The sequence below is a fragment of the Perognathus longimembris genome, chromosome 1 (assembly GCF_023159225.1).
Source record: "Perognathus longimembris pacificus isolate PPM17 chromosome 1, ASM2315922v1, whole genome shotgun sequence".
NCBI classification, from domain to species: Eukaryota; Metazoa; Chordata; class Mammalia; order Rodentia; family Heteromyidae; genus Perognathus; species Perognathus longimembris.
Window position 1 is genome coordinate 58234347 of NC_063161.1, and position 16278 is coordinate 58250624.

The 16278-nt window shown below is 38.9% G+C and overlaps 1 protein-coding gene across 1 annotated transcript in view; it reads left to right on the forward strand.

The window, feature by feature from the left end:
* Nell2 (neural EGFL like 2) overlaps positions 1 to 16278 on the forward strand; it is a 328665-nt gene that overhangs the window by 296751 nt on the left and 15636 nt on the right. Inside the window, exon 16 of the mRNA XM_048350874.1 lies at positions 11397 to 11537. Within this exon, the coding sequence (XP_048206831.1) occupies positions 11397 to 11537 (141 nt within the window). The remainder of the gene's footprint in view (positions 1 to 11396; positions 11538 to 16278) is intronic.

Sequence of the window (16278 nt, forward strand, 5' to 3'; positions counted from 1 at the left end):
CCAGTACACACTGTTTCCCATACGATAAGATTACAGAGATAGTGTAGATACAATCACAAGAAGGTGATACACGAACATCATCAATAGTAGAAACTACAGATACACATGGGATGTTGAAAGTAGTTACAACTGTGATATAACAATCATTTCCATAAAATGGAGTTCATTTCACTTAGCATCATCTTATGTGATCATAAGGGTATAGCTATTGGGCTATTGTGATCCTCTGCTGTGACTTGCCTAAAACAAACCTTTTTTAACCCTCTTTTAAGATTTTCCAATTTTAATCCATCCTAAGGAGAAGTTTTAAAAATGCCAGTCAAATCGTTCATTTTTGCCATCAGGTTTCCAGTGTTCATCTAAAAGCAAAAGAGACAGGACCTCCAGTGGCCTGTCCTACAGAATGGACATATACTCATCCCACTCCCTAGAACTTGATGAACTGCCTTGGTGCCAGCTTACCATCTTCCACCATGCATGGACTCCCCCTACAGCCTGTCACACCATGTGCGGACTGGCAAAGCTGCACCTTTGCCATATCACCTCTCACTCCTGAGGAGAGGCGCACAGGCCTGCCCCAGGTTTTTCCTGTCTTTTCCTATTGATCTCTGATTGAGTCTGACTGAGAAACCCAAGCAGTTCTTTAAGAGTGATAATCAAACATTAATATCCAAATTTCTAACATTTAGTCCCAAACTTTAACAGTGGAAATAAATTTCTAGTTCCCAATGCCTTTTGCTAAACTGAAGTGCTTGAGTTCAGATCCCTCGAAAGACCTCCAGAGACCAAGACCAATGCAAGCAGCAAAAAGGGAGTTTATTTCAAGCTAGCTGGGTCACTCGCTCACTCAGCACGCTGGTGATGCTAAGAGGCCCTGGGCCTAGGGCTCCCAGCTGTTTTATACATTCTTTGGGGAAGGCAGGGACTTAGTATACATCATAGCATCTTTTAACAAATCAACACACACCGCGGGAAAATTATAATATAATTCTAAAGCATGTTTGGTGCATTTGGTGGCGGGAAGGAATCTGGAAAGGGTCATTGGTCAGATCAAGGGACCGACGCATTTAAAATTGATTGGTTAAGCCATAGGGGTGTAGCAAGGAGGATGTGTGCACAGCTGCAGGTTTTTAATTAGATACTGGAAACCACACCTGGGTGGGGGAGTCCTGGCATAACTCCAAAACTTGTTTTTCTTCTCTGTTGGTCACTCTTATGGGTGTTTATGGTTTTTCTGAGAACTCTCTGTCCCAGGGCATTTTTATAGTCTTTAGGGCTTACAGTAAAGTCAGTCAGGTACAGAATGGGGTCTTAGTATAATATGGAGTCACTCTGGTCCTTCACTCTGGCTCTATAAAATCAGCTAGCATGATGACAGTGTAAACATCCTAATGCATTAAGATACCAAATTTCTTTTTAACAGTTGTTTTCCTTTAAAACAATGTAATAATCCTTTTAGACTTTTGGTAATGCTCAACTTGATGACCTTTTGAGTTTAAACTCACCCATTTTTACATCATACTGAGTTTTTAATCTTGAACATATTCACACTCACACACGCACTTATGCAATAAGATCTTAAAGGGCACAAAAATGAACATTGGGCCATACTTTTTCAGTGGCAAGAGATGTATTTGCCAATCTTACACTTGTAGCTGATCAAGATATAAGATAAAGTTTTTTAACAAAGCACTTTACCAGGCCTATTTTTCAAGGGCTTGCTGTGTTAGCAAGGCATTCTAGCATCAAATACTTTTCTGCTGGAGAAAGCTGGAAGGGGGGGATTCCCTGGAGTAAGGCTGAGCCCACACAGTACTTGACTCTAGTCTTTAGACCAATTTACTAGAGCATTTTACATATCAATTAACCCTTTAAGTACCTTCAGTTGGAAGAAGAGCGGTTACCTTAGGCTGATCTCTTAGCCCACAAGGTGGCCTGACTATCTTGGGGCAATTTTAGCCAGGAGCACTTCACAATTTCAATTTGTTAACTTTAGCTAGTTGTTAGTACCATGTCCTCAGCTGCCTGCACGCTCCCAACTGCCTCTGCAGAAGGGGACATAGCACAAAGCAGTCTCTGATTTCCACGATAGAGATACAAGGCTGAACACAACAATACTCAAGACTAAGGCAGACATAGAATTTAGAAAAACAGAACACAAAACAGGACAGAGACACAGAGACTTACTTCCGGAAGATTTCTAAGTAACTCCAAAAAGATCGATTTTTTTAAAGGCCAGTACTTTGGCTTCCCTATTCTTTGGGCATTTTTTTTAGAAAGCAATAGCTGTGACTTCAAGTCCAAAACTGTGATTGAAGTTTTTCAGACCGAGGGCCACCCACCCAGTGCTGAGGGTAGGTCATGCAAGCCAGCAGAAAGTAGTCAGTTTTCCTGGGAAGACACAATCACCAGATAACTTAGCTCTTTTTCTTTTCAAAATCTTTAAAATGTTGTGAGAACAGGTCTAGGGGAAGTTCCTCAGCGGATGCCACCTGTTCCATGTCTTCCTACAAAATACATCCAATCACAATAATAACAAGTAAAATCAGAAGAATTGAGAACAGACACAGATAGATAAAACCATACACAGACTGAGGAACAAGATCAACATACACGTCCTCCACTATGAGGACCTTCAGAAGGGGGTCAAGGTGACCTTGACCACCCCAGCCTTAGAGAGCTCCTGTGTCCAGCTTCTCTCTGTCTCAGGCTCAGAAACAGTGCACTTTTCCAATACAGAAACAGAGACAAAAACAAATCAACCAAGCTTACACACACAAACACCTACACCTCTGAAGGTTTCTTTTCTTCACTGGGGCGTCTTCTTCCCCCTATCCCCCCCTCAACAAAAGAAGGTGGTTAAGGAGTCTTCCTGGTCAGGGAACTCAGGAGGCTGATACCTGGTGATCATGGCTTCAAGCCATCTCCAGCCGAGAGACTCTTATCCTCCAGTTAATCAGCATAAAATGCCAGAAGTGGAGCTGTGACTCAACTTGTAACAGAATGTTAGCCTTGAGCCAAAAAAGAAGAAGCTTTGAGATAGCTCCTGTAGAGCCAGAGTGAAGGACCAGAGTAACTCCATATTGTGCTAAGACCCCATTCTGTACTTGACTGACCTTACCGTAAGTCCTACCCCCCCCACCCCTCACTTCCTGGTAAAGACCATATCCAACTGTGAGTTATGAGTGGAATTTTCAGTATCTAATCGTGAGTGTGATTTCCAGTATTTGTGAGAGGGATTTCCAGTATCCAACTGTGAGTGCCATGTCCAATATCTAATCAAAACCCTGCATCTGTGCACACATCCCCCTTGCTACACCCCTATGGCTTAACCAATCAATTTTAAATGCATGGATCCCTTGAACTGACCAATGACCCTTTCCAGATTCCTTCCTGCCACCAAATGCACCAAACATGCTTAAGAATTATATTATAATTTTCCCGCGGTGTGTGTTGATTTGTTAAAAGATGCTATGATGTATGCTAAATCCCAGCCTTCCCCAAAGAATGTATAAAACATCGGGGAGCCCGAGGCTCAGGGCCTCTTAGCGTCACCAGCGTGCTGAGTGAGTGAGTGACCCAGCTAGCTTGAAATAAACTCCCTTTTTGCTGCTTGCATTGGTCTTGGTCTCTGGAGGTCTTTTGAGGGATCCGAACTCGAGCATTTCACTCCTAAACCCCGAGTTCATGCCTTAGGACCCATATAAGCATACATACACCAACCTTTAGTGCTTAGATCATTATAAACAAATAAAGACTCTACTAGAGAGACAACTAGTATACTCCATATTTCTTATCCTTAATGTATTTTGTTGTTTTCAAAGCTTCTAATTGATGATCATTTTTTTCTTTTACTCTTTGACACACATTTGCTACTCAGAGTCAACTGTGTCTAACATCTTATACAGTATTGTATCAGTATACCTTCAGTTAGGATGATAGACCCTCTATTAGCCAGCCTTTCTTAGCTCTTACAAAATACCTGAGAAAACAGCTTGAGGGAAGAAGGATTTATGTTGGCCTCAGGTCACAGAGCTTATCATGGTCATCTGGCTCCATTGCTTTAGGCTTGTAGTGAAACAGTGGGAGCAGAGGAAACTTCACACCTGGTAGCAACTAGGAAGCAGGGAGCAGAAATCTGGGTGGGGGTGGGGGTCCATAGATGAGACTCAAAGCTACATCCCCAGGGCCTACTTCCCCCAAGGAAGCTACCTCCTGATGGCCCAGTTAGCAAAGAGCTCTCTCTCTCTCTTAATATCACCACCATCTGGGAGCAGGTCTTCAGTACATGAGCCTGAGCAGAACATGTCATATTCAGGCCATAACATGGTACATCTCATGGAAATAAAAAGAGCTATCTATTGATTGTATCTTACATAGATGTAGGAAATGTTGGCAGACAGAAAGTATTGGAGGCTGCAACCAGAGAACATATAAAGCTTTCACAATTCACTTCACATGTATATTGTACTGAGAGGCCAGAGCTCTTGGAGCCCTTAACAATAACTTCAGCAGCAGATCTTGGGATTTCCCCTCAATGTTCAATTCTAACACAAAGTCATTCATGGAGAAAGGTCTTCTGGGAAATGTAGTCCACAGCCTTAGAATTAGAGAGTTGTTACCAAGGGCATATATTTCTTGCAGATTTATTTTTCAAGGTAGTTCCATCCTATATTTCTCTGTGAATGAATAATAGAATCTGAGCAGTTATGACACTATCAATCATATATTAAAAGGATCATCCATCTGGCTCATACTGCACTTCAAGAAGAAGAAATGGAACCAAGAAGATTAATTAGGATGCTATATTTGCTCAGATGAAAGATGGTAGTGACATAGGCTGGAATGATAATCACCAGTGTGATTGAAACTAATTATTAGATGCTGGATATATTTGGATGACCTCACCAGTAAGATTTCGTGCTAAATTATAAGAAGGAGTATGAAAAAGAGAAATGAAGAATTCATCTTAGTCTTGTAGGCCTGATTAATGAGATGGTCTCTTCTGAGATGGGGAAGACTTCAAAAGAAGAAATTCTGTATGAAGTGGAAATATTGAGGGAAAATTGAATGAATGTATGAATGTACAGGTCTAGACTAGAGGAGAGAGACAGCTAGGATAAGAATGTAAATGAAATAGTGTGATTTTTTTTTGCTGTAACAACATACCATATGTGAGTAGCTGAAGAAAGCTAGGAATCCATTCCCTCACAGTTCTGGAGGCCAAGCATCCAGGATTAGAGGCGGCAGAGCTGTGCTGCTCTGGGAGCTCCAGAGGACCCCTGAGCCTCTCCAAGGAGCCTCTCTCAGCTTCCAGGGACCCCAGTTATTCGGGTGCCTGTGGCAGCACGAATTAAGTCTCTATCTTTTTCTCCCATGCTCTATTCAGTATGACTCCCTGTGCTGTTTTCTTTTTCTAATTTACAGATAAACATTCATATGTTTACTATATACACAATAACTGTTGTTGAGTTAAATATACATTTTAAATGGTGAAATCTAGATAATAAATTTATATCTTCAAAATGGATCATTTTTGTTCAGTGTCTTAGCATTGTTCACGAACAACATATATTATCATCATCTGTGGTCCTTACATTTCACAGTGCATCTCTTGAGATGTTTCCTCTTCTCTAACAAGATCCAACCTTAATAACCCTGTCGTTACAGAGGTCAGGCCTTCATTCTTTTTTGTGGCTGAATAGTTTTTCCTGCATGTCCTATTTTCTTTTTACATTTATCTATTGATGGACACGTAGGCTTATCTCACAACATAACTATTGTGAGTAATACTGCAATACATATGGGAGTGCAGACACCCATTTGATTCTATTTCCTTTGGGATATGTATTTAGTGAGAAGGTTGCTGGATCGTAGGTGGTTCTTTTTGGTTTTTTTAATCTCTATAATGTTTTGCATAATGGCAGTGGGTAATTTAAATGCTTAACCAACGATATATAAAGTTACCTTTTCTCTACCTCCTCCAACACCTATTATCATTTCATTTATCTTTTTTTTTTTGGAAGTTAGGCTGGCTTCAAACCATGATCCTCAGATCTCAGCCTTCTGAATAGCTAGGATTACAGGCCTGAGACTCCAACACCATTTGTCTTGATTTGGCCTGATTACAGGCCATTTGTCTTTTTGATTATTACCATTCTAACAAGAGTGAGGTAGTATCTCAGTATAGTTTTGGCTTGAAATTCTCAGCTGATTAGAAACAGTGAACACTTCTTCATCTACTTATTGACAATTTTTAAGTCCTCTTGATACAAGTCTGTTCAAGCCTTTCACCCATAAGTTTTATTTGGGTTGTTTTCTTGCTATTAAATTGACTTCCTTATGTATTTTGGACATTAAGCCCTTAGAGTATGTTTTGAAAATATCTTCTACTGTTGCCTTTTACCTGATACCTTCAATTAGTAAATTAATAACAAATAATAACAACAAATAAAATTATATATTCAAAGTACAATAAAATGAAATACAGTTTTGAAAAGATAGGCTATATATTTCCATTTCCAAAAGGAGAATACTGACTTATTAATAAGTCTTTATCTTTTTTGTTGGTGGTGGTGGTAGTGATGAGGCTTAAACTCGGGGCCTGGGTGCTATTCCTGGGTTTTTTCACTCAAGGCTAGTGCTCTACCACTTTGAGTCACAGCTGGTGATCAATTGGATATGAGTCTCATGGACTTACCTCCCAGGGCTGGATTCAAACCTCAATCCTCAAATCTCACTCAGCCTTCTGAGTAGCTAGAAGTACAGGTGTGAGCCACCAGTGCCCAGTCATAGGTCTTTACCTTGACTTATTATACTATTTTACTTTATATTACATTATATTTATACTTTATTTACTTTATTTTACTTTAGAATATGTTATCAGTAAAAGTTAAGCTAATGCTTGGGACATACACTTAAGGAGTAATATTTTAAAATGTATCTATTTGTATGCATAGGAATTTGACTGCGGTGCTAATATAAAATTGTGGGTTCAGATTATTGCTTCACCATCTCTGGTGTACCTACCATGATTAGAACCTACAATTTTATAGTTATGCAAGTAAGAGATTAGATATGAGACTGATTCTTGTCTTTTTATGCATAACCTCTTACTTAGCTTCTGGAAGAGACTAAAGTATGTTTTCTCTCTAATACAGAAATTTTCCCTTAGATATTTAGATGTATGTATTTGTCTCATTCATTTCTGAGATATTGTATGTGGGGTCAAAGTGTGAACTTTGGAGATCGGATCTATTATATGACCTTGAGCAATGTCTTTGCTGTGACCACTTCTTTGTCTATGACCCAAGAATAAGAATATTCATGTGATTGTGGTAATGACTAAACTATGATGAAGTAGTTGTATCTATGCATATTTATATTAAATTTTTTATTATTTATCTTTAAGTAGTTCTACAAAGGTGTTTCAAACCAATGTATCTTGGTCAGTGTGTCTCCTCTTTCCTCATTCTCTCCTTTCTCTCCTCTCCTCATGTATTCCCTCCATTTACCTAGTTCCATTTTCACATATGTACATGGACTGTTATAACTACATTCACCTGCCCTTATAATAAAAGTCACAAACTTCCTAATTATGAACTTCAAGTAATGTGAACAGTTTTTACCACATTTACAACTTCTGTAGAGAATGTTACAGTTTCTAATATTTACTTACATTATGCTGTAATATTGTAGTATCAAACAACTTGTATGAGAAAATCAGTCTTCTCAAGTGAAATTTTCAGCAATATTTTATATCCAAATTAGGCAAAGCGCTTAAAGCTAATTTGATTCTCAAATAAGTTTATGTTCCTTGAGGACTCTCATCTAAATGTTGAAAATAGACTCCCAGAAATGCCACAAAAGACAGAGGGAAATGACCTTGTGATTAAAAAAAATTACTGGAGATAATCTAGAAAGCAAATAGCCCACATGTGGGTAATCAAGCATTGATTAATTGTTTTGAGGATCTCTAATTGCCTGCTGTTTATCAATATAATTTAACTAGCAGTGCATGAGATTGTGATATAAATAGAACAAGTTCAATTTTTTCATGAGAAATGATGTCACATTTTTATTAACAATAAATAGTATGAAAGACAATAGCTTTGCCTCTAAAAATAGTGTGCTCATCCAAAAACGAATTGGATTTCTTTTCCTTTTTAATGTATACAATATGAGTGCCTAACGATCAATTTTCTCATAGTTTATAAGGAAGAGGATTAAAGACGGACTGGGGTCCATTTTAGCAATAGGTAGTTCCAAAGACTTGAACATTTATATTATTCTTAGTGATATTATTAGATTAGAAATAACTCTTACTCTATTATGAGAGAGGCTCATTCTATGCCTACATTGAAGTTTTTCAGCAAAATGACTGTTTAATGCTGATGGCAAGAGCCATGGACAAGAGTGATCTGCAGCGTCTTAGAAAGTCCTGCCTGGTGCCACCAAACTTGAGAGCAAAACATCAGCTTCTTGTTTTGTTCTTGTTCTTGAGCTTGAACTCAGGGCCTGGGCTCTATATGTGAGCTTTTCACTCAAGGCTATCACTCTACCACTTAAGTCACAGCTCCACTTCCAGCTTTTAAAAGTTCAGATAATCTTTTTCAGGCTTTTTTTTTCTTGTTTGTTTTTAATGACCACTTCAAAACCTGTGCTATCCAGTGAATCTATAATCTGATTTGATCCCTAGAGCACGACTGTTACTCATGGACAGTAGCTGAAAAACTTTTAGATGTTCTCTGTGCTTTGAGACAATGTTTGATTATCATAACTAGGTGACTGTTCTAAGTGTAGATACTGAAGAAGTTTTAATTGTCCCTAAGGAGTTAATGAACAAGTTCCTTCCTAAGGCTGAATGTATAATGAAATAGTGATTGTGTGTTTGTGTATGTGTATGTGTATAAAACACTTGGTTTGGCTTTTCTGTTTACTGCATAGAACAAAATTAAAGTCTGCTGGGCAGAACTAAGTCTTATAATCTTATGCAACCTAGAGTCACATGTTTTTATTTAATTTGGGCAATAATTGGTTCCAACATGATAGTTCTTATAAGGAACAATCTTCAGTTTGCTTTTGTTTTCTGGCTATGTAATTCAATTATATCTTATAAGATCAGGTTTTAACTTACCTCAAGAAAGAACTCAAGAAACAAATTATTTGATCTTCTTTTACTGTTTTCTTCATTACAAAATATATAAGGCATATATGTGCACAGTTGAAGTGAACATGTGTGTGTTTGTATATTTGTATATTATAACTTGTCTTCATTCATGTGTACAGAGAAAATACTCAACTTATAAATTGTGGGTTATAAGGAAGAGGATTATACATTGACTGTTACTGATTTTAGGAACAGATGGTTCTAAAGAATTTCATATTTTTATTATTCATGAGTACATTATTGCTACATATGTGAGACTGTATTCCTTTATTAAATACTTCCCAAGTATCTAAGCAACTGTATGACATAAAATAGATTATAGTTGAGGATACTTATTTTATTTGATCTTTGACTTTAATTAGTCTTCTGCTATTAAGTGCACACTTTGGCAGTTCATGCACACTTTCACCTTTTACCTACTCTAACCCAAATAGAAAAGTTTGCACAAACAGATCATAATTAGCAGGACAGGAGAAGGGTGAAACAAGATGGCACATCAGGATTCTCCAGTGATCATCCTCTCTCTATCCACAAATGCATCAATTCATGCAATGATCCATATGTAAAAATACCTTCACAAGACCACTGTACCTTGTTACACAATGTGAGGAAATGAGGAGGAAGAATCGCTTTATAGTTGTTATAGTTTTAGAACTGATCATCTCTAAAACTATTTAAAGCTATGATCATCTCATAGTTTTAACAATGATCATCTCTGATCATCTGTCCCCAAACCTTAGGTAGAACTGTGAGGAGAGGCAAAATGTCAACTTGGGGTGGGAGGGAAAGAAAGAAGCAGCTGTGAAATAAAGTATTTGTGCATGACCACCTATATACCACACCATTGATGGCATATCCCATGTTGGAAACATGGTTCCATATGATAGTAAATTAATATTTTTATGAATTTGATCTTCTCCAAACAAGGCATGATTGAAATAGATGCTAAATCCAATGAGTACAGAAATAAACCCTTTTAAAAATCTCTGCCACTCAATAGTTTTACATTCAACATATATACAATAATTATTGAATGCTAAAATTATGAATAAAGACTGGGTGCCAGTGGCTTACTCTGTAATCCTAGCTACTCAGGAGGCTGAGGTCTGAGGTTCAAGGTTAGAAGCCAGTCTGGGTAGGAAGACTATGATAGTCTTATCTCCGCCAAAAAGCCAGAAGAGGAGCTGTGTGTGGCTCAAGTGATAGAACATTAGCCTTGAGGAAAAAAAGAAAAAAGAAAAATTTAGGGATAGTGGCTAGACCCTGAGTTCAAGCCCCAGGACTGGCACTGAAAAGAAAACACACACACACACACACACACACACACACACACACACACACACACGAGTAAAATTGAAAAAATAACAGCTGAAATATAAGATAACCTTTCAATTAAGGCAGAAAAAGGGACTAAACTGGCAGCCAGTTATACATGGGAATGCTTGCTTCAGAGGAGAGAGTTCTGTACTTCTGAATGACCTATCCTCAGGATCCATTTTTTTTTTTTTCTAAAATGAGAGACTCTAAACATCCCTTCATGGCCTCCTTCCAACCCAATCCTTCCGCCTATTTTCCTTTTGTCCATGCCTTTAAGAAATGACACAATCAATTTTCTACATCGTTTGGGTTGGGAGAGAAAAGCACACAAAACTGAAGGGAGCACAGGCTCTGGACTCATTTATAACTGGAGATTGGTCAGTTCAGGATGCCCAGGATATGAAGAGGCCTGTTCCACAGAGGAGAGCAGTAGAGCTCAGTAAGTGCGTGATCGCTGGAGGTCAGGAATCAGTGGTTAGCTGATTTGGCCACTATGAATTATTTCATCAGTAGGAGTTACTGGCAGTATTCCTCTTAGGCAAAGGAACCATAGAGGCAAATACATTCATAGTTCAGAAATACTGTTACAATGTTACCATGAGCCAGATGCCAGCAGCTCCTATCTATCATCCTTGCTACTCAGGAGACTGAGATCTGAAGATCACACTTCAAAGCTAGCCTGGGTAAGAATGCCCTTGAGACTCCTATCTCCAATAATTTACAAAAAGACAACAACCCCAGAAGTGGAGCAGTGGCTCAAAGTCCTAGAGCACTAGCCTTGAGCAAACAAGCCCAGGGACAGTGTGCAGGCCCTGAGTTCAAGCCTCAGAGCCAGTACACACCCAAGAAAAGAAAAATGAACAGCTGCATTTAAAAAAAAAATCTCACTTTTGCTTTCTTTGTCCAACAGACATTGATGAATGCTCGGATGGCTTTGTCCAGTGTGACAGCCGTGCCAGCTGCATTAACCTGCCGGGATGGTACCACTGCGAGTGCAGGGACGGCTACCACGACAATGGGATGTTCTCCCCGAGTGGAGAATCCTGCGAAGGTCAGTGCAAGGACAGTACCCAGTACAGCGTGAACGGTGCTCACTGAGTTCATATGTAAGACATTCCTGTGTGTTGCTGTTCATTAGCACACTAGTGATTGGACAGAAAGTTACTACCTAACTTATGCTTGCTGAGCAAGGTCATTTATTTTTAGTCTAGGTTTGTGACATTGTGACATTGTCAATAGAGTCAACTTCTGTTTCAGAATGGAAAACCTTATAGTTACCCAAAAACTTTTGAAAATGGGAGCCTGCAAAAATCTGACCTAAAAGTAGTTAGAAAAAAAAAAGAGGAAGAAAGCAAGATGCGGGGGGTGGGCAAGGGGGTTAGCTACAGCTATTAACACAGTGTATCTTATTCTGAGCTATTGCTAGCATATTGCTTTCCTGGCAAAGTAAGAGATATGAAGTGAATGCTAATCTGTTGGATACATAAAATATGATCTCTGCTTCCAAACACTTTTTTAATCCTGCAGGTATGGGACATTCCATCATATTCTATACAATAATTGACCATTGATTTTGACTTCTTTTCAGTGAGTTGGCACCTTCTAGTTTTCTGTATTCTCTTTAAGAGGTGTGATATTTTTTTAAAAGCAAGACAGAGCAAGCAGATCCCAGTGAATCAGCGCCAAGGGCAAAGCCTGCCCTGAGCTTGCCATCAAATTCTTGGCCCGGAAAAGGAAAAAAAAGCAAAACTCAAGGTCTCAACTATTTTCTTCATTTGTATTTAAGCCTTCATAGTGCAACAGCTTGAGAGGATAATGGAGGTTAAGATGATACAGTTGATGAAATCCTCAGAGAATCTGGCACAAAGTACCGGATACCTTAATGTTAGGATGTCTTTTATCCTTGGACCTCAAAGGTTTGTCATACAAAGTAGAGCCAAGCAGACTTGGGTGATAGATGCCAGGGTTCCCAGTTTGCTTTGCCAAGATCAGCAGAAGGAGATCTGGACTTCAAGCCAAGGCTCATCCGGATTTCTACAAATATGGGAATGCTCTTGCCTTACTCTGGGTGTAAAACCTGATATTTGCTAATAATCACTGTGGTGATAATGAGTGTTGTCTGAGAGTTGCAACTTGGAGTTGGGGATGTTCCTCAGGAAACATTTGCTTGTAGAGAGTACTGACAGCCATGGGTTGCAGTCCTGTGGTGACAAACTACTTCTCTTGCATGCCACAGTGTAGCATTGAGTCTTATAGCTGGGCATAGCACTATGCACCTGCAATTCCGGCACTTCTGAGGTGGAGGCACGAGGTCACAAATGTGATGCCATCCCACACAAAAGGTGGGGAGATACTGTTTCAAAACAATATAAAGCCAAAAAGGTCGGGGACATGGTAGAATGCTTGCCTATCATGAACAAGGTACTGAAAAAAAAGACTGACTTAAAATTTTTTTATTGTTATTGTAAAGGTGATATACAGAGGGGTTACAGTTACATAAGTGAGGTAAAGAATACATTTCTTTTTAGACAATGTCACCCCTTCCCTTGCTGTCTCCCAGAAAACTGACTTTTTAAAAGTTATACACAGCAAGAACGCTGGTGCCAATGGCTCACAACCAGAATCCTAGCTACTTGGGAAGTTGAGAAGAGCAGGATTGTGGTCTCAGGCCAGCTTAGGCTATAAAACGCTCTAGAGCTAAGCACCGGTGGCTTGCACCTGTAATCTTAGCTATTCAGGAGGCTGAGATCTGAAGATTGAGGTTTGAAGCCAGCCTGGGCAGGAAAGTCTGTGAGACTCTTATCTCCAATAAACTACCAAAAAAAGCCAGAAATGGTGCTGTGGCTCAAGTAGTAGAGCTTTGAGCTAAAACATTCAGGGACAGAGTCCGAGCCCAGAGTTCAAGGCTCAGGACTAGTAATGAGAAAAGAAAAAGCTCTAGAGACCATTTATAAATCCACAGCCATGTGACATGGAGTGTGCTTGCCATGCTGAGCTACATAGGAGATCAAAGGAGCTTAGCTCCAGGCCTGCCCTGCCTTGGGGAGGTGGGGGGAAAGAGGATGGGGAGTGGAGCCTGGGGGGCGGGGAGAGGGAGAAGAAAGAGAGGGAGAAGGGAAGGAAAAGAAGGAGGAGGAGGAGAATAAAGAAAGAAGGAGGGAAAAAGGAGCACTCAGTATACATTTCCAACCTGATCCTTGCTTATCACCCCTGCTGTTACTGCTGATCTAAGCCTTTGGATGGAGAGCATACAACTTGTTGGTTTTAAAAGCCAAAAGCAAGAAATATGTGTGTCACGTGATGGAATAGACAAGCATTAGACTGCCTATGTTGAGAATTTTATATGGCACACAAATGATGTTGCAAATATCCAAACGGCCCTTGGCAGAAAAATGGCTTCTCAGCCCTATAGGAATGTAGCAGCCTGCATTTTGTTCTTCTGCCCCTCCTGACTGTCCTAGAAGCTTTTCCCTATAATACACAGAATAAACCTTCTAAAACTGTCACAGAACCTGTGACGTCTCTGTTCAGACTCTTGGAATTTTTCCCATCTCTCAGACGAAAGCCCAGCCCCCGACCATGGTTTATAAGAGCCAGCTTAATATGCATCCCTGGTTTTCTTGCCATTTCTTATGTTCACCAGATTGATTACTTTGCATTAGCTGTACCCTTCGCCTGGAATTCCACTCCTCCTGATTTTGCACCATTCTTCTTTCATTTAGCTCCCATTTCCACTCAGATTGCTTCTCCTACACTCCAAATTTGAAACGGCTCCAATGTCCAACATCCTGTTTACTTACTCTGCCTCATTTTTCTTTACAGAGCTCATAAATGCTCCTGAAATTACAAGATATATTCATTTGTTTGTTTGCTTATGGTCTATGTTAGAATGTAAGCTTCAGAGGTCATAGATTCTATTTGCCAGTCCACTACCATATCACCAATTCCTAGCACAGTGCCTCAACACATAGATGACACATTTAATTTTCCAACATAAACAATTGAAATGGAAGATAAAAGACAGAAAAATAGATACACAGATAGGGAGAGATATCATCATTTAATTGAGACTCTGTTATGCATGTAACCAATGTTTGAATTAGATATGAGTATGAATTATAGGATAGATACAGACTCATAATATATAATATATTTGAAGTAGATATATAGTAGAGTTCAGGATAAGGACATAATTAGCATATTCATGAGTATTCAGCCCAGGAAGTAACAAGAACATTTCAACTAAACATTAAAATAACACACGATAAATAGAAGATAGAAAGGGAAAAGAGTCTATAAGACACCTATCTACATAAAAAAGGCTTTTCAATGAAATTCCACAGAGAAATGTTTATTTTCTATTTTCTTAAGTTTTAGCAAAAGTTTGTTTTAGTATAATAGGGTTGAAGAAGAGAGAGTGAGCAAGAGTAAGAGAGAGCAGGAGAGAGGAAAGGGGAGGTAAAGAAACTGAAATGTTTATTTTTTAAAAGGCACAATTCCAGAAGAGAAATCTGCTGTTATCTACCAATAGAATTTATTTATAAAGGTTATCAGAAAAATCTACTGCTGTTAGAAGACAGCATACTTTAAAAGAAGTCTTATAAAAGAACCCACTTATGTTATTTTAAATAAAATGCTAAAGGACTAAACAACTACCCCTTTACTGGAATTGCAGCGATTTGTAGAATTGTAATATTAGTATTTAGAAGGATTCAGTTTTAGGAGTATGATTTTAGCTGAGAAGGAGCCATTTTTCTGTTGCTAACATTTTTAAGAAAGGTATTTCAAAGTGGACAAGACCACACAGTGGTTTTATAATCAATCTAAAGTATAAGATTCATTCAAATCTGAAGACATGAATAAATAACAGTACTGTTTCACTTCTATAATAATGTCTCCCACATATATGCTTATAAATTGCATTCTGACAAATCATATGCTATTTTGCTTAACCATTTATCCCAGGAAGACAATCCCCAGGTAACACATCAGAGTGCTCTTTTTCTGGCTGTACCTTTGTACTAGGTTTGAAATTTGAAACACTGGGACATGACCCAGCCTTTTCCTCTGCAAAATAATATTCCATATTCATGGAATCCCACCCAATGTTTTCCATCTGGTCTTTACTTTCTGGAAAATCGTTAAGATTGGGGAATTCTTTTAACTTGCAATAGCAAGTTATACTTTATGTTAAATATGCGGTTCGACACATATGCTATGAATTCTTTACCTAGATCAAATAAAAAAATGAATTCACCTCAGCTTGTCATTACTGGCTATGTGTATCTGCTACATACAGTTATGAAGAATAGCTGCTATTCTCAGCCATAGAAACCAATAAAATATGTGCAATAGCTGTTATGTAAGACAGAAGGTAGTTAATTTCTTTTCTTTTTATTTGTGCTGGCACTGGGGCTTGAACTCACAAGCCTGAGCACCTTTCATATTTTTGCTCAAGACTGGCGCTCTACCTCTTATGGCATATCTCCCCTTTTGGCTTTTTGGTAGTTAATTCGAGATACAAGTCTCATAGACTTCCATGCCTAGGATGGCTTCAAACCATGATCCTCCAATCTTCAGATCTCAGTTTCCTGAGGCACTAGGATTGCAGGCATGAGACACCATGATTCCTTAACACACAGCAAAGCTGCAAGACAAGTGGAAATGGAAAATTCACTTGTTTTAAAGGAAAAAAAAATATAAGTGGTGATCAGTGAGGAAGCGGAGATAAATGACTTCTCCTTTGCCTTGAGGAAGATTTCCCAGTGCACCTGGTGTTTGTGTTCGGACTT